Genomic DNA, 18,779 nt, shown 5'->3' with positions numbered 1-18,779 from the left:
TGCTGCGTCCACTGCTTTTTGTCCTTTATAAAAATTATTTGGATGTGAACATAGAATGTATGATTAGTCAGTTTACAGATGACACCAAAATCGGAGGTGTATTGGACATTGAAAAAGGTCACTTCAGGGTACAACGGGATCTTGATCAGATGAGCCGAGGAGTAACAGATGGAGTTTCATTTGAGATAAATACGAGTTGATGCATTTTGGAAAGACAAATCAGGGCAAGACTTATATGGTAAGGTCCTGGGGAGTATTACTGAAAGAAGAGACCTTTGAATGCAAGATCATAGTTCCTTGAAAGTGAAGACATAGGTAGATAGGATAGTGAAGAAGGCATTTGTTATGCTTGCCTTTATTGGTCACAGCATTGAATATAGGAGTTGGGAGATTATGTTGCAGCTGTACAGAAAATTGATTAGGCCACTTTTGGAGTACTGCATGCAATTCTGGTCTCCCTGCTATAGGAAGAATGTTGTGAACCTTGAAAAGGTTCAGAAACTATTTACAAAGATGTTGCCAGGGTTGGAGGGTTTGTGTATAGGGAGAGACTGAATAAGTGGGGGCTGTTTTCCCTGGAGCATCAGGGACTGTGGGGTGACCTTATAGAGATTTATAAAATCATGAGGGGCATGGATAGGGTGAATAGCAAAGGTCTTTTCCCCACAGTGGTGGAGACCAAAACTAGAAAGCATAGGTTTACAGTGAGAAGGGAAAGATATAAAAGGGACCTGAGGGGCAACTGTTTCACACAGAGGGTGGTGCGTGTATGGAATGAGCTGTCAGAAGAAGTGATGGAGTTTGATACAATTACAGCATTTAAAAGGCATCTGGATGGGTATATGAATGGGAAGGGTTTAGAGGGATATGGACCAAATGCAGGCAAGTGGGACTAGATTAATTTAGGATATCTGGTCACCATGGATGAGTTGGACTGAATAGTCTGTTTCCATGCTGTACAACTCTATGACTCTGCTGGGCAGCCTCTTTGAGAGTCAAGTACTTGGTGTTTCTCAGACAGATTGACTGTTCCAGATTGTATTCATAGTTAAATTGATATCCCTGTCCATCCCGCCATTTGTCGATGTCCTTGTCCCAGTACATTTATCCATTATGCATTTGGAATCAAAATCTGTATAACTATAGTTTTGCAAAATTCATACTGAGGATTGGGTCTCTCAAAGATTCTTGTGATGTTTTCTGATAGGCAGAAAACATCGCAAGAATCTGGGACAGATCTAATCCTCAGTGTGAATTTTGCAAAACCATAGCTATACTGAAATTGATTCCAAATTCTGACAGGCGGAAAACATTAGACCTCCTAAAAAATACTTCCCTCTTTGAACACCCTGCTCTATAAGCTAGCAAATCATCTATCCACTTGTTGTAATAGTGTAATTGTAAATGTTCTCTTTGGTTGCACTATAAAAATTAATGCTGAAGTTGGAGAACACACTTAAGAGTCATTTAGCCGAGCATTTTAAAAACTATACCGTAAGACTACAGGCCAAATGTTGGAAAATGGTGTTAGAAATGGACGTTTGATGACTGATGCTGACGTACTGGCCTAAAGGGCCTTCTTCCATGTTTTAAAAACTCTATGATTCTATGATACTAAATTACTAGGCTTTCTAAAAACAATCATATCATTTGCCCAACTGCATACAGTACTACTGAACTCTTAGATGTAATAGATGATGAAGTTGGTTGACCTGTAATGTAAGTTTCTCTGCTTTTGTAGCCCAGCCGGCAGTATTCCACCCTGTCAGCCGAATCAAGTCGCATCCTTCTCATCTGTTTCCTCTGGGTCCTGAAGAATGCGGATGAAGATATCCTACAGAAATGGTTCACTGACCTGTCAGTGTTCCAGTTAAACAGACTGTTGGACTTGCTGTATCTCTGCATCTCCTGCTTTGAGTATAAAGTAAGCATGCAGAACAGTGGATATATGTGATGTGATGTGTGAGTGGGTATCTGTGGCTGCAGTTAAATTTCAGAATTTGCCAAATTCTGATTTATAGTGTATTAAGACAATGTATTTCCATATATTATCCCCATTTCACCTTGCCCAAACCCTCACCTCTTGTCTTCTTCCTGCTTTCTCCTACCACCACTATCCCCAAGTGGGACCCAACAGACAGCACTGCCACATCCCTGCAAAGACCCCTTCTGATCTCATCAAAAAGCCTCAATGTTCCTGCCAATTGTGGCTGTAGACTGTCTTTGCACCCCCACCCCTCCTGGATCCCTACTCCTGGCACCTGGCAGAAGGTGCTCCCTCGCAATTTGTTTCATGTCAGTACTGACATTAGTGAGTCTATCAACAGCAAACAGGCGAGACAACCATTCTGGTTGGAGGAACAGCTCCTCACCATTTACTTCCATTCTGTTTACAGGAGTAACTTCTTTCTTTCATAAATGCATTCTCCCAGATAATTTAGGGACTTTGAAGTGAATCTGCCTGCGATTCCCTCGTGTGTTTTGAGTGTTGATCAGGATAACCTGTGGCTCTGGTGCCTTTGTTTCCTCTAGCCCTTAGGCTTAGGATCATTATCTCATCATTACCTACTTGTGTTCCTCTCCATAGCTTGTCCATTTTCCTCCTTGCTATGTTTTACAGTAAATGTTTCTTAATGAAATATTTGAGCTTTGAGTTATCCTTTTACTTTATGGCCTGGGGGGATCCTCCGAGTTGGATCTGGCGTGAGACATGTTTGTCATTCAATTAAGATTTAGCTCTGTTTTCCAAACATGTGACCATAAAATTCCATTGAAATAGAATTTAAAATTGTGCAGGTTGTAGGAACCAGTTTGCTGTAAGATTTAGTATGTTGTGTCTGTCCAATTGCATTCATAGGCAGGATTACTTTATGGGAGAATTATTATTGGCGTGCTGATAGGCTGATGTAGTAAGAAAACACAATTCCCTGTCTACTTGTCTCTTGCCACAGAAGATGTGCCTGCATTTCTGCAAATAACACAAGGCAAGTTGCCACAAAGCATAATCTCAGCAAGTTCCTTAAATTAACGTTTCTGGTGTGTTGATTTCAGGGTAAGAAATCTTTTGAGCGGATTAACAGCCTGACATTTAAGAAATCCCAGGATATGAAAGCACGCCTGGAAGAGGCCATACTTGGCACTGTCGGAGCTCGGCAAGAGATGGTGCGTCGGAGCCGTGGTAAGAAAGCTCAGTTTAAATTCTCTGCATTAAAATGCATTTTGAGCATTCACTCATTGCCTTTGTTTGCATGTGGCAGATTAGTGATTTTATGCCAGACCATTGTTTTATTACAGTGGAACTTCAAACCAATTCGCCACCTCTTTTAAGCGATTCTGACTGCAGTAATGCGCCACAGGCATTAGCTGCTATTCTGTGCCATACTTAAGTGGCTATTGTTCACATGAAACCGGGACTGAGTGTCCTTCGCTCAGTGCCTGCATCCCTCCCCTCCAAGTAAAAGTAACTGGTAGCCGTGGAGCACACCAACTGATTTTCCCTTCTGTACCACAGATGCACTGAGACTAACTGCAGAACCCAAGTGAGAGGAATTATCCTGCAACCTCCCAAATTGCTTACCCCTTCAACAAGTTAACCATCTGAGTCACTGGGGCGGAGGCAGAGAAATTGACAGTACGTTAATGTCAAATGTATGCCAATCAGTGCACGTTTCCAATCAATCTCATTTCTTTCTCATTTTCTGGCTAAATGAAGCTAGAGTGTACTGTTCTATCTCTTTATTCTGACCTTTATTGGAATGCCAGTCACTGGTTACAACGCTTGATGTTCACACTCTAATGTCACATCCCTGAAAATATGGGACAGCCTGTAAGTGAGATCTCCAATTAGAATATAAGATACTATTCAAAAGTCAAATATCAGTACTTTCTGCCGTGTCAGCAATTTATCAAACTCCAGCTCTCGTCTCCATTCTGTGGTGCAGGTCAAAAAGAGCAGAATTGCTTAATTGATTCTGTGACCCTGTTTTTGGCGCACAGTTTTGAACAGCAGTTCAATTCGTAGCCCCTTGTTTCAACCTTGTTTCACATTCTCCCCGAGCCTGTGTGGTTTTCCTCCAGGTGCTCTAATTTCCTCCCACAGTTGGAATGTATGTTAGTCATTATTGAACCAAATACATGATTCAGGTGAGATAACCCATTTGAATGTATTTTAAATTAATATGTTCACCTTTTTCTTTGGTTTAAGTACAGAGACAGTTGATCAAAATCAAATATTTTCCAATCTGTTGTAGAGAGGAGCCCATATGGAAACCAAGAAAATGTTCGCTGGCGAAAGAATATCACTCACTGGAAGCAGAATGCTGATAAAGTCGACAAGTATGTGAAATCTCCTGCAGAATGGGAATATTGTACATTCTCTCAATCCCCACACCTCCCCTCGATTATCAGTTGGTTTACAACCATGCATAGTCTTTCTTAGAGCAAAGAGGTTTCACCACACAGGAGATTTACAAATGAAAGCTGAAAGGTATGACTGGATTATCCAAAGCTCTGGTTAGACTGCACCCATAATATTGGGTTTTCTTTGGATGCCTCATCTCTGGAAGGATACAGTACCTGCGAAAGTTTAACGTAAATCTGGAGTGAAGAGTCTACATTATGATGATAGTGCGTATACTTGGTTATTATTGGTGGAGAAGCAGATTTGAGATGAACTGATTTTTAATGTCACAAAGGGAATGACTCTTGGCTTCAGTACGGGAAAATAGAAGAAGGGCATAAACTTATAATGCTGTGTTTTATGACTCCCAACTTCGTGGCCTTCAGCATTCTGTTGACGAGAATACATCTGCAGCCATCATCTTGCTCAATCACTCCCTTATCCCTACCTGTGATATATTGGCACCTACTCGCTCCTAACCAATTCGTTTCTCATTACGATCCCCATCTTTGCTTACTCAGGTTTTACAGATGCTGAGTTGATCAGTTGCTCGATTAACTTAGCACTCAAATCTGGTGACCATAGTCCTCGCTCCCCATACCGAAACCTCCCCCAGCTCAGATACCTCTTTGAAAATAAGAATAAGCTCACCTTCCTTATTTCAGTATTAATCATCTCCATAAGTTCCTCCATCCTGCTGCAGGAATTAATTAATTGCTTTTTCAAGCCAGTTGAAGCCATTTAATCAGCTGCCTCTGTTGTTTCTGTGTTTACTTCGCTTTGCTCAAGATGCAGAGTTAATGAGAGTGTTTAAAAGGAAAATAGATATTTTGAAGTGACAGATATTAAAGGATGTGAAGAAAACCACAAAGACTTAGGAATAGAAAGAGCTTTTGTGGCTAACAGGCTGCTGGAGGATGAATAAAATAGATTTCTCCTGTTCTCTTGTTGCTTGTATTCCAACTGGCAGATTTGCTTATATATCTATTTGAGTGGGATACACAGGCTGATGCTTTTCAGTCTCTCTCTTTTTTCTGCCTCCACAGGACAAAGGCTGAATTAGAGCATGATACCCTCGTGGATGGGAATCTGGTTACTGAAGCTAACCTCATAGTTTTGGATGTACTTGAAATTATTGTTCAGGTAAAGAAACAGGGTTTCTTTTGACTGGCTTGTTGGCTTATGGGAGTAATTTCAGCCGCGGTGGCTCAGTGGTTAGCACTGCTGCCTCACAGCGCTAGGGACCTGGGTTCGGTTCCAGCCCTGGGCTACTGTCTGTGTGGAGGTTTCACATTCTCCGTGTGCCTGCATGGGTTTCCTCCAGGTGCTCTAATTTCCTCCCACAATTCGAAGATCTGCAGTTGAGGAGAATTGGCTATGCGAAATCAGTGTTCAGGGATGATTAGGCTAAGTGCATTAGTCATGGGAAATTAGACTCCTTACAGTGTGGAAACAGGCCCTTCGGCCCAACCAGTCCACACCGACCCTCCGAAGAGTAACCAGACCCATTTCACTCTAACCAATGCACCTAACACTATGGGCAATTTAGCATGGCCAGTTCACCTGGCCTGCACATCTTTGGACTGTGGGAGGAAACCCACGCAGACACAGGGAGAATGTGCAAACTCCACACAGACAGTCACCCGAGGACAGAATCGAACCTGGAACCCTGCTGCTGTGAGGCTACAGTGCTAACCACTGAGCCACCGTGCCATGAGTAATAGGGTAGGGGAATGAGTCTGGGTGGGATATTCACGGAGGGTCAGTGTGAACTTGTCGGGCCAAATGGCCTATTTCCACACTATAGGGAGTCCATGATTAATTCCTGGCAGTGCCAAGGTAAGAATCTAAGAAGCTTGTGTTACATGAGAGTAAAGGACAACTTGCTTTCTGTACCCTCACCTTGCTGTGGATGATTGGTATTGAAGCTGCTTGTTTTTATATAAAACGGGTTGGAGGGTTTGCTGCAACATTGTTGATATGAGTTGGAAAACAGAAGCAGCCTCACATTTAGGATAGAATGGGTTTAGTGAATCTGCTGTGGTATAGGTTTGTGCCATTGGAGGGCCAATGATATGTAAAGGATGAAATAAATAATTATGAGTACTTAGTTAAGAATGAAGTAAATGATTTGAACATATGAACAAGGAACAAATGTAGGGTACTTGTTCCTCCAAGCCTGCTCCGCCAATCAATCTGATCAGATTTTAACCTTAACTTTACATTTCCACATACTCCCTACGCTCCCCCCCCCCCCCCCCCCCCCCCCCACCTCTATTCAGCCCCTTGGTCATCAAGAATTTATCTACTTGGCCATAAAAATATTTTAAGATTCTGCATCTACTGCCTTTTGAGGAAGGGAATTCCCAAGGCACTCTCGTTGTAGATTCTCCCACAAGAGGAAGCTTCCTTTTCAAACCCACTTATTCAAGTTTCCTCAGGATCTTGTATGTTTCAATTAAGTCACCTCTGATCCTTCTAAACTGCAGAGGATAGTGGTCGAACCTATCTAGACTTTCCTAATAAGGCAATTTACTCACTCTAAGGCTAGTAAACCTCTCTGAACTGCTTCCAACGCATTAATATCCTTCCATAGATACAGTTATCAATATTATGCATAGAATTCCAGATGTGATAATTTCAGTGCCCTGTATAACTGAAATATAACCTCCTTACACTTGTATTCAATTCTCTTTGCAATAAAACATAGCATTCTATTAGTTTTCCTGTTTACTTGCTGTATTTCATACTTACCTTCTGCGTTTCACTCACTAGGACATCCAGATCTCTCTGCAACCTCTGACCATTCAGATAATATACTTTTTTTTTGTCCAAAATGGACAGTTTCACACTTAGTTATATATTATTCCATTTGCCAGATCTTTGCCCACTGATTTAACTGATCTCTTTGTAAGGTCTTTATGTCCTCTTCTCCACTCACTTGCCCCCCCCCTGTCAGAAGCATTAACTATGAGTAGGTAATGCTGGGAAAGTGAAATTTAAGAGACCGAATTAGTGTGGTTAATTAATTATATTAACTGTGCCAATGAACTAACAAATCATCAAGTTGGATTGCAGTTAGCTGGACATCGTTCCAGTATGTAGTAAGTCATGATTGTATTGTTTTCGGTTATTCAGACAGTTATGGTGTCGGAGTCAAAAGAGAGTGTGTTGAGTGGAGTGCTGAAAGTCATTCTACATGCCATGGCTTCTAACCAGAGTGCCCACTTTCTGCAACACTGTTTTGCCACACAGCGGGCATTGGTCTTTAAGGTAAGCATAATCAACCTTTGTGAATTTTATGAATTATTTTTGTTGAAAATTGCTTCCACTTCCCAGTACTTTTTCTACCCTCAGCATCTATGTGGGTGGCACAGTGATTGGCACTCACAGGGCCAGACACTCGAGTTTGATTCCAGCCTTGGGTGACTGTCTGTGTGGAGTTTGCATATTCTCCCCAGGGCTGCGTGCAATTCTGGTCTCCTTCCTATCGGAAAGATGTTGTGAAACTTGAAAGGGTTCAGAAAAGATTTACAAGGATGTTGCCAGGGTTGGAGGATTTGAGCTATAGGGAGAGACTGAATAGGCTGGGGTTGTTTTCCCTGGAGCGTCGGAGGCTGATGGGTGACCTTATAGAGGTTTATAAAATCATGAGGGGCATGGATAGGATAAATAGACAAAGTCTTTTCCCTGGGGTGAGGAGTCCAGAACTAGAGGGCATAGGTTTAGGGTGAGAGGGGAAAGATATAAAAGAGACCTAAGAGGCAACGTTTTCACGCAGAGGGTGGTACATGTATGGAATGAGCTGCCGGAGGAAGTGGTAAAGGCTGGTACAATTGTAACATTTAAAAGGCATCTGGATGGGTATAGGAATAGGAGGGATATGGGCCAGGTGCTGGCAGGTGGGGCTAGATTGGATTGGCATAGCTGGTCAGCATGGATGAGTTGGACTGAAGGGTCTGTTTCCGTGCTCTACATCTCTATGACTATGGCTGCCTGGATTTTCTCTGGGTGCTCCTCCCACAATCCAAAGATGTTTAGGCTAGTTGGATTGGCCATGCTAAATTGCCCATATGTCCAGGGATGTGCAGGTTAGATGGAATACCCATGGGAAATGCGTGGTTACAAGGATAGGGTAAGGACATGGGATGCTCTTCAGAGGGTCACTGGGGACTCAATGGGCTGAATGCCCTGCTTCCACACTGTAGGAACTCTATGAATATTTGAGTCTCAAAGCCAGTGGATCTTCTGGTTTTGCCTGACCTGTTGGCAAAATGCAAGTTTAACCCTGTCAATGAGCAGTCATTCCTGCATTAACATGCTGTGAAGCTGTGACTTGGTTCTTTGTCAGGAGATGCTAAGCTGATCCCCCTCAATCTACTGATTGATTGCTCTCCTGCTTATCTTTCTGTAGTTTCCTGAAATGCTGTTTGAGGAGGACACTGAACTTTGTGCTGATCTCTGTCTAAGGCTTCTGCGACACTGCAGCAGCAGTGTGGGAACTATCCGAGCACATGCCAGCGCCTCGCTCTACCTTCTGATGAGGCAAAACTTTGAGATTGGCAATGTAAGTACATTTTGTGTCTTTTCTGTGTGAAACAGTGGAGAGTGAGTATTGATTCTAAGAACAGTAAGCTGAATGATAAAACTGGGTAAAACAATTCACATTTGTGTCTGGAGCCTGATGGATTTGCTTTAATTCTGACAGTGAAATGAAAGTTGCCTCTATCCACAGGTAAAATAGCTCTGCTTTCTTTACTCATGAATCGAAAGAAGAAAGCTGCCCTCGTTTGGCATTAAGTTCTCACTTCAAGACACCATAAGGAGGAGCTGATGTGTGAAATGGCAAAACTGCAGTATTGGCACAGCAAGGAGTGCACTTTTATAGTTTAGCTTAGTTCACACTTCTGGAATAGAATTGAGGTGTCATCTGTAACTTAGTGAGAGCACTCGTGTCCAAGTCAGAAATTTACTGGTTGTATTCTCAATCTTGAGAGCTCAAAATCACCATACTTCAGTGCAGTACTGTATTAAGCGTGGGCCTGTCTGTTGGAAATGCTGTCTTTTGGATAGAATATAAAACTGACATTTTATCTGCCTTCTCAGGTAAGCATAAAAACCCTAATGCATCATTGGAAGAAGAGCAGGGGAGCTCTCTCACCCAATTATTATCCCTCAACTAGCATCATTAAAACAGATAATCTAGTCAGCATCTCATTGATTGTGTGCAAGCTAAATTCTGTTTCCCTATGTTACAAGAGTGACAGCATTTTGAAAATACTCTGTTTGCTGTTGAGTACTTTGAACAGCACTGTATAACTGCAAGTTCGGTTATAAATTGAGGTAATGTAGTTCAGATTCAACTCATACTTTCCTTAATGTGACAATGTTGAAACAGCATGAGAAAATTTCTGCAGCGTTCTCCATCCTGACCTTAAGGTGGGGTTTAACTGCAAGCTTTGACATGCAGGTCTGATGATGCCGAAGAATGTGTTATTACAAGATAACCAATCAGTAATTTGGTTAATTTGGAATTACTCTAACGTACATATTCATATTTCTGAGAGAAACCCTTTCCTAAACAATCCATTTACAGCCTTCTGCTTACTCACTGTGTACATGTGTGATTGTTCCAATCAGCACAGGCTTCCAAAGTGGTACTTAACATATTAAATAGATGATGCTCTGAATGGATGAGGTGACCAAGAAAATGCCTTTTGACAATGAATTATGTATTGAATGACCAAGATGAGTAATTTATCATCATAGAGATGTACAGCACCGAAACAGACCCTTCAGTCCAAATCATCCATGCTGACCAGATATCCTAAATTAATCTAGTCCCATTAGCCAGCATTTGGCCCATATCCCTCTAAATACTTCCTATTCATATGCCCATCTAGATGCCTTTTAAATGCAGCCTTTTAATTGTACCAGCCTCCACCACTTCCTCTGTCAGCTCATTCCATACACACACCACCCTCTGCATGAAATAGTTGCCCCTTATGTCCCTTTTAAATCTTTCCCCTCTCACCTTAAACTTATGGACTCTCCTACCCTGGGAAAAAGACCTTGTCTGTATACCCTACCTATGCCCCTCATGATCTTGTAACCTCTATAAGGTCATCCCTTAGCCTGGGATGCTACAGGGAAAACAGCCCCAGTCTATTCAACCTTTCCCTATACCTCAAACCCAGCAACATCCTTGTAAATCTTTTCTGAACCCTTTTAAATTTCATAACATCTTTCCTAAAGCAGCGAGACTAGAAATGAACACAGTATTCCAAAGGTGGCTTAACCAATGTTCTGTACAGCTGCAACATGACATCCAAACACCTACATTCAATATGTTGACCAATTAGGCAAGTGTGCCAAACACTGCCTTCATTACCCTGTCTACCTATAAGACATTAAGTAGCCAAGGTATTTCTCTGTGGTGCATTCAGCTTCTAAATGACTACTGCATATATAGGATATTAAGACCAACCAGCCAATGCCAGTGTTTATACTCCATTCAAGCCTCTCCACTTGTCTTTCCTTATTTTAAACTATTAGCGTAACCTTCTATTCGCTTCATCTTCATATGCGGGTTTTTAGACACCCCTTAGATGCATCCATACAATTCATTTCAACTGCTCCCTGTGGAGAGAGTTCCAAATTGTTTGCAACTCTTTGGGTAAAGATATTTCTTCTGCATTTCCTATTGCATTTTTTCATTACAATAGAAGTGGTGGTCCCTTCTAGTTATGCTCTTCCCCACGAGAGAAAATATTGTCTGTGTCTCATCTATTAAAATCTTTGATAACTTTAAAGAATTCTAATAGGTCATCCCTGAGTCATTTTCTAATAGAAGAGACATAGCCTTTTCATTCTTTTCTGATATGTATATCCACGGTGCACGTTTCAGGTATCATCCGTGTAAATTTTCCTTATGCCCTCTTCATCCTTTTTAAAACATGGTGACCCAGAACTGTACTCGGTGTGGTCTAAGATTTGATACAGGTTCAGTATAACTTCCATTTTGTTCAATAATGTTTCAAGAAATAAATCCTTATGCTTGGTTTGTTTTTTTTTATTATAATGGCCTTGCTGACCTTGTGCTGCCACTTACAGTGATTGGTATATTTATTCTCCTACCCCACCCTAGACTTTCACCTTACAGGTCATGTGACCTACTTACTTTGCATACCAAAATATGCTACCTCATTTATTTAGGTTGAACTTGTTTGTCCATTGTGTGTCTATTCTACCAGGTTATTAATGTTATTAATCAAATAGATGCATTGAAAGAGGATAAATTATGCATTGTGTAGGAAAGTGACAGTGGTGTGCTCAGAGTAATTGAGTGGCCAAGTCAATGTTGAATGGTAGATTATGGTAGACCAGTTTATGATTCTGTACATTTTTTCCCCAAACAGAATTGTTCTGGTGAACTGATGAACTGATCACAAAGCTGGGTTAACCCCAAATTAATTCTCATCATTTCAAGTTATCTGGTTGTTTAATTTGCATCATGTACAATGAATCTTCACTTAAAGTTATGGCTATACTCTTAGTAATCATGCCTTTTCAGTGAAAGTCCATGGGAACCAGTTTTAATTGCATTCTAGAGGGACTTCCTTATCAGCAAAAAAAAATTAAAACACTATACCCTCAAAGTTGAAATGTGTTGCAGTGCTACATTCTGAAATAGTAAATGACATTAAATTTAGAATGTGCTTAAAATTATGAAAGAAAATGTACTTAATGGCTATAGTACAGTTCCCTCCCTCTCATCAGTGATCTTGCTTACCATCCTCCTGCTGACTGATCCTTCTGGTGCCTCATTATTTTTAAAAGGGCTCACTTACCTCTTTCTACTGAATTTCCGATGTGAGCAAGGCATTAGAGAAGAGCAGCAAGGCAGAAATAGAGTTCAAAGTTATTTAAATACAGGCTAATGGGGAGGTGATGGTCTAAGGGTATTATCGCTAAATTAGTAATCTGGAGACCCAGGTAATGTTCTGGAGATCTGGGTTCCCGCCCATTGCAGATAGTGGAATTTGCATTCAAAAGAAACCTGGAATGATGACTCAGAAAACCACCAGAAATTATCAGGAAAACCCATCTGGTTCACTAATGTCCTACCTGGTCTGTTGCACAAGTGACTCCAGACCCACAGCAACAGGGTTGACTCTCAACTGCCCTCTGGGCAATTAGGGATGGGCAATGAATGCTGGCCTAGGCAGTGATGCCATATCGCGTGAATGAAGTTAAAAGGAAAATAATGGATTAAACAAGCCCCAGCACATTGGAACCACTTAGCTTCTCACTTCCATGCCATTGTAGCTGCAGCTTTGGATTGAACCTGGATCTTGAAAACGAATGCAAATCCAAGCAGAGTAAGTGGTACATGAGTTATTTCAGCGGGCAGGAGGGCATGACTCTGAGGTCAGAAATTTGGGGTGGGTGCCTATTGGTTATGCAGGAACCAGTGTTAAAATGAATTTTGTACACTAAACAAAGTTGCAGGATGCAAAAACAGGCCATCCATATAGCACAAAAACATAACAAATAAGCACGGAATTTGGTCATTTGGCCCATCAAGCCTGTCCTCCCCCTCGATAAGATCATGGTGGACTCAACTTAACCCTAGGCTCAGCATAGCCATCAACTCTTTGATAGCTCAAAGATCTATGGAACATTTCTTTAAATACTTCCAGTGATCTAGACGCTTTGACTCTGGAGTGGAGTATGCCAGACACTCGCTACCTACTGGGAGGAGAAATTCCTTCGCATCTCAGTTTTAAATGTGTCTTTAGTAATTCTTTAATAATGTCCCTATTGCAAGACTGCACCACTAGTGAAAACATCTTCTCAACATCTACCATGTCAAGTATGCTCAGAATCTCAATAAGATCACCCTTCATTCCTCTAAACCTTACTGACTAAAGGCCTAACCTGTTTAGCTGTTCTTGGTAAGTCAACCCTTCATCCCAGGGATTAGCCTAGAGAATCTCCTTTGAACAGTTTTTTTTTAAATATGGGGACCAAAACATGGTAAAGTAACATTAAACAGGGATGACTTTGAACAAGGACCTACTTTAGCCCTGTTGACGTAGAAAGGAGCCAGTAGCAGTACCTGGAAAGTAGCAACATGTAATTCTGCAATTCAGTGGTCACACCACTTTCACTATTGGTGATTCATTGATACCAAGTTGTGTATTGGTGGTTACTGCTGGTGATAATCTGGAAGTTAAAGTGGCCTTTATTTTTCAATATAATGCATTGTCCTTAACAGAATGGGGGGAGACTTGTGGTGTCAGCAGAAGAAATTAACCTTGATCGCCCACTCGTTATGAATAAACGTACACCCACACTTTAACAGTGTATACTGGAAGTTCGTCTTGCATATTAATACTTGAAATAGCCTCAAGCCTAAGGAAAATAACTGAAAAAAAAGTCTTTCTGCAGAACTTTGCCCGAGTGAAAATGCAAGTCACAATGTCATTGTCATCACTGGTGGGCACTTCCCAAAACTTCAATGAAGAATACCTTCGTCGCTCATTGAAGACCATTCTGACATATGCCGAGGAGGACCTAGAGCTGCGGGAGACCACCTTTGCTGAGCAGGTAGACCATCTTTAAATTGTTAATAAACCAAAGATGCTGTAAGTGCTGAGCAGTTCAGGTTACTTCTGTGGCGAGAGAAAGGCAGTGGTAACATTTCCGGCACATGACTGGTCACCAGAACCAGTACCCTAACCAAAGGGAAATGGAAAAAGTCTTTCCAACAGAAGTTGGTAGCCAAATAACAATCCTCATATCCATAAATCCACTGAGTATACAGGTCGCGAACTGATGATGGCAATAGAACATTTAAATTATCTTCTCACAACATGCCTTCTACATTGCCACATCTTAATCCCTCCTTCCATTTTGAATATCAGTGAATGGCAAGAGGTCTATGTGTCATAGAAATGGGCTGATCAAAATGATTTCCTTAGTAAAGCACTGGAAGCCCGTCTGATCTCCTGGCAATTGCCTGGAGATGAGAAAACACAGTCAGATGTACCTCTGGAACAAAATTTGAGGTGAACTGTACATCATGACATATTTTAATTGAAAGTATACAGAGAGTTGCTTGGTATCACGGAACTTGAATATTGTGTAGGTAGGTACATTAGTCACGGGAAATGTAGAGTAATAGGGTAGGGGAATGGGTCTGGGTGGGATACTCTTTGGAGGGTCGGTGTGGACTTGCTGGGTCAAAATAGCCTGTTTCAACACTCGTAGGGATTCTATGAAATTCTACGTTGAAAAGAGAAATTCTCTGCTGAAGCTTTTGTTTTATCTTCATTATGACAAACGTAACAATGACGAATTCCAAATATTCTCAACTATTTTAATTTGTTATAATTTGAAATTTGGCATACTTGTGTTTATACTGGTAAGTACAAGACAAAGGTATTCAGCAATATTTAATGTATTGAATGAATTTTAAAAGTGATCAATAGTTATTCTTTATTTTATTATTAAATTATGGGAAGTTTTTTTTAAAATTACTTTGATGTGATTTCCTGTCCTACTTCCTTTCTATTCAGGTACAAGACTTAGTGTTTAACCTGCACATGATTCTCACCGACACAGTGAAGATGAAAGAACATCAGGAGGATCCAGAAATGTTAATGGATCTGATGTACAGGTACATTACCAATTCTTTGTTTCTTTCTGCTCACTCCAAGACTGAGTGTGTTGAAATGCAGCTCATATCCACCAGCTTTGGACTGACCTGTGTGTCCTGATCTGATAGAATTGCCAAAGGTTATCAGACATCACCTGATTTGCGCCTGACGTGGTTACAGAATATGGCAGGGAAGCACTCCGAGCGAGCTAACCACGCTGAAGCGGCACAGTGCCTGGTGCACTCTGCAGCACTGGTGGCAGAATACCTCAACATGCTGGAAGACTGTCGGTACCTGCCGGTGGGCTGTGTCAGCTTTCAGGTAAGAGGGTGAAGGCTCAATCTTACAAAGTTAAACCAGCAAATGCTGGAAATGCTCAGTAGGTGAGGCAGCATCTGTGAAGGGAGAAAGTTAACATTTCAGATTGATGGCATATCAGAATCTGTCTTTCAGTTCTGATGAAATAACATTAATCTCAAAGATTTACTTTGTTTTTCTCTCTCCATAGGTACTGGCTGATCTGTTGAATCTTTCCAGAATTTTCTACCTCAAGCAGATTTATAGCATCTGTATATTTTGTTCTTGTTTGCTGTGTTATAAGGAGCTGGTACCTGAGGCTAAGGAAAGTGGCAGCGAAGATTAGCTCTCCCCAGATTGAGTTTACCCATTCAGTCAGGTGCAAATAGAGATGTAGTATTCAGATTTTCATGATGTGTAAGTATTTCTGAGTGTTCAGGACTGCCTCATAACATTGAGCGCCACTTATTGCAGATTAAACAAGGATGGTGTTCATATCATTTTCGAGAAAGCTGCTTGCATTCTATGACTGAAAATACCTCATCTGCCATTCTAGCTGACAAAAGCTTGGTAATGATAAGAAACTGTTGGGGGCTTTGAGCAAAGTACTAATGTATGTGTTGCCCAAAACAAAGTGTAAAAGTATGTAAGGATCTATTTCTGTGTTGTACATCTCTATGATTACTATATTACTTTGGACCCTTAACTTGCAGTGTGACTCATTCCTCTATCAGCTTTGTGGTCACTGGCCCATATTGGCTCCCACACAAACAACAACTTGATTTAAGCATTCTCATTGTTGGTTTCCCAGCTTTCCCTTCACAGCCTTGCCTCTCCTTATCTCTGTAATTTTCCCTAGCTCCACAACCTTCTGAGGTCATCTAATACTGACCTCCTTGAGTATCTCTGATTTTAATTGATCCATCACTAATTGCCATACCTCGAGTTGCCGAGTCCCCATGTTCTGGAGGATCTTCTGTCTGCTTCTTTACACACTTTTCTCCTTCAAGGTATCTCTTAAAACCAACATCTTTGACCAGGTATTTCCTTAAATGGCTCAGTGTTATACATTATTTTATAATGCTCCTTCACAGCGCCTTGGAAGATCTCATTATATTAAACTCACTGTATAAATATAAGCTGTTATATAATTAAAGTTTGGATTAAGAATCAGTTTTAACTTATATTTATAATTCTGTACATTTTCTCCCCCAAAGAACATATCATCAAATGTTCTTGAGGAATCAGCTGTATCGGATGATGTTCTTTCTCCTGATGAAGAAGGTATTTGTGCTGGGAAGTATTTCACTGAAGCTGGTCTGGTGGGATTGCTTGAACAAGCAGCGGCCTCCTTTACAATGGTATACAATATATTTAATTGTGTCTTCCCTCTTGTTTTGTTCTAATTTCAGTCTCGCGTTCCTCTCTGCTTGCTCTGATTATGTATTTGGGAATCCTTGTCCTGGACATTTATTTAACATTTATTTCACATCTGTACACCACCCACTTCCAATCCAGATAGTACTGTTAAAACTATGAAATCCTGAGAGGATCCAAGATGGTGGCAATCTAGCAGGTCTGCCTTGCTGAGCTCTGCGCCATAACTCGGGTGAAGTGGTGCTTTTACCCTCCCCAACTAATCTATTTTGAAGGAAATCGACAGTTTAATATTGGGAGAAGTGCTTCATATCTTTTTTTATTGAGGGAAGATGATTAGAGGTCAAGGACAGAATAAATCAGAACAGGTAGGACACTCCCCTGCAGCATCGGACATGCCCACGGCTGCAGCTGGTGCTCCCCCAAAATCCCGATGGACTCATCTATGCAATAAGGCCTGGCTGCGGAGAGCACGAAAATCTGGGAGATGATCGAGGCATCGATTGTAGAGAGTCGCGTCACACTGCAACCGATCACAACCATGCTGCAGAAGCATGAGCAGGTGCTGCAGAGTCTCGGGAAGCGAGTGGAAGTGGTCGAGCAGCGGACCACAATGTCAGAGACTGCGGTTGAGTCCTTAGTGGGATATATCCAGGCCCTGGAGAAGTAGGTACAGGCCTTGGTAGAACAGGTCGATGATCTCAAATCACGGTCGAAGATAAAACATCTGGGTGATCGGGCTGTCAGAGCAAGAGGAAGGTGTGCAGCCAGCCAGTTTCATTGAAGAATGGCTGCCTCGATTTCTGGGCTGGAATGCCAAGGTGGACCTGGTGCAGCTTGAAAGAGTTCACCAGGTGGTGGTGCGCAGGCCCGATTCAGACCAGTGCCCCCGCCCAGTCCTAGTGCAATTCCAGTCCTGCAAGGACAAAAAAAAGTAATGGAAGCCTCCAGATTGCTGGGAAAGGCTCCTCAGACCCTAGTTTATAAAAGATTAAAGATTATGTTTTCTCAGGACTTTTCTGTGGCCATGATCCACAAGAGGAAGTCTTCCATGAGGTGAAGAAGAGACAGAGGAATCTGGACATTCGATATTCCATCAGTTACCAGGCAGAGCTCCACTTTAATCACAAAGGATCTGTGCTTGTATTTGACTCCTCAGAGAAAGCAAAGAGCTTTCTGGACACTTTGAAATAGACTTGATGGTCCAAAGAATATAGACAATAATGGTTCTCTTTTCCTTTCCCTTTATTTTTTCTCTCTACCTTGTGTGCTTCTCCTTTCTTTCTATTGTTGTATTACAGAACGTGTTGTTGGTTATCGTTTTTTTTTAAGGTGATAATTGAGGTCAAGGTAGACTTGGGGGTGGGTGAAGTCCCCACTTTAAATTTTCTTTTTGTTCATAATACCCTATTTTTATTTATCCTTCGCCTGAGTTTGGGGCACGGCTCAAACTAAAAGGAGTTCGGGAGATGTATGTGGGTAGTGTAAGTGCCCCCTGTGAGCGGGGGAAGAGTCTCCCATCAAGTGTTTTTTGTATGCTATAATTGGTTTAGTTTGTTGGTTTTTAGTAGAGGTAGTTTTATGAAAGTTTTGTTAATGTAGTTTTAGTGTGCGTGTTTTTTTAGACTGAGTCTTTATTTATTTACACTCGGTATGTTGTGAGTATGGTTCTTCCTCTCTGGGGTTCAAGAGTTGTTATTGAGTGAAATGCGTAAGCGTTTCCTTAAATGGTGCATCTGGGATATTAAGGGGAGCCACTTGCTGGTAAAGAGAAAGAAAGTACTTTCGAGTCTCAGGAAGGAGAGGCTTGATATTGCCTTGATGCAAGAAGCCCATCTTAATGAGAAGGAGCATCTAAAGTTACATCAAAGTGGATTTGATAGAAATTTTTTTCATCCTTTAACAATAAGAACAGGGAAGTGGCCATACTTGTCCAGAAGAGTCTCCCATTTAAGTTATTACATCAAGTTAAAGATGAAAATAAGTGGTTCTTAATTCTTAAAGCTTTAATACATGGTGAAGAGTATGGAATTCTAAATGTT

At 41.3% G+C, this 18,779-nt stretch overlaps 1 protein-coding gene across 6 annotated transcripts in view; it reads left to right on the top strand.

Moving 5' to 3' along the window:
- The window catches only part of LOC140468034 (dedicator of cytokinesis protein 7-like), a 171,426-nt gene that overhangs the window by 127,943 nt on the left and 24,704 nt on the right, over positions 1-18,779 (top strand). For all 6 annotated transcript variants that reach the window (XM_072564199.1, XM_072564198.1, XM_072564197.1 and 3 more), the window contains 10 exons: positions 1,742-1,924; positions 3,052-3,178; positions 4,251-4,335; positions 5,446-5,542; positions 7,538-7,672; positions 8,814-8,966; positions 13,853-14,011; positions 14,983-15,083; positions 15,192-15,384; positions 16,578-16,721. In XM_072564199.1, the coding sequence (XP_072420300.1) occupies positions 1,742-1,924; positions 3,052-3,178; positions 4,251-4,335; positions 5,446-5,542; positions 7,538-7,672; positions 8,814-8,966; positions 13,853-14,011; positions 14,983-15,083; positions 15,192-15,384; positions 16,578-16,721 (1,377 nt within the window). The remainder of the gene's footprint in view (positions 1-1,741; positions 1,925-3,051; positions 3,179-4,250; positions 4,336-5,445; positions 5,543-7,537; positions 7,673-8,813; positions 8,967-13,852; positions 14,012-14,982; positions 15,084-15,191; positions 15,385-16,577; positions 16,722-18,779) is intronic.

Source organism: Chiloscyllium punctatum, chromosome 46 (genome assembly GCF_047496795.1).
Source record: "Chiloscyllium punctatum isolate Juve2018m chromosome 46, sChiPun1.3, whole genome shotgun sequence".
In the NCBI taxonomy this organism is placed as follows: Eukaryota; Metazoa; Chordata; class Chondrichthyes; order Orectolobiformes; family Hemiscylliidae; genus Chiloscyllium; species Chiloscyllium punctatum.
This window is presented reverse-complemented; position numbering and strand designations above follow the sequence as displayed.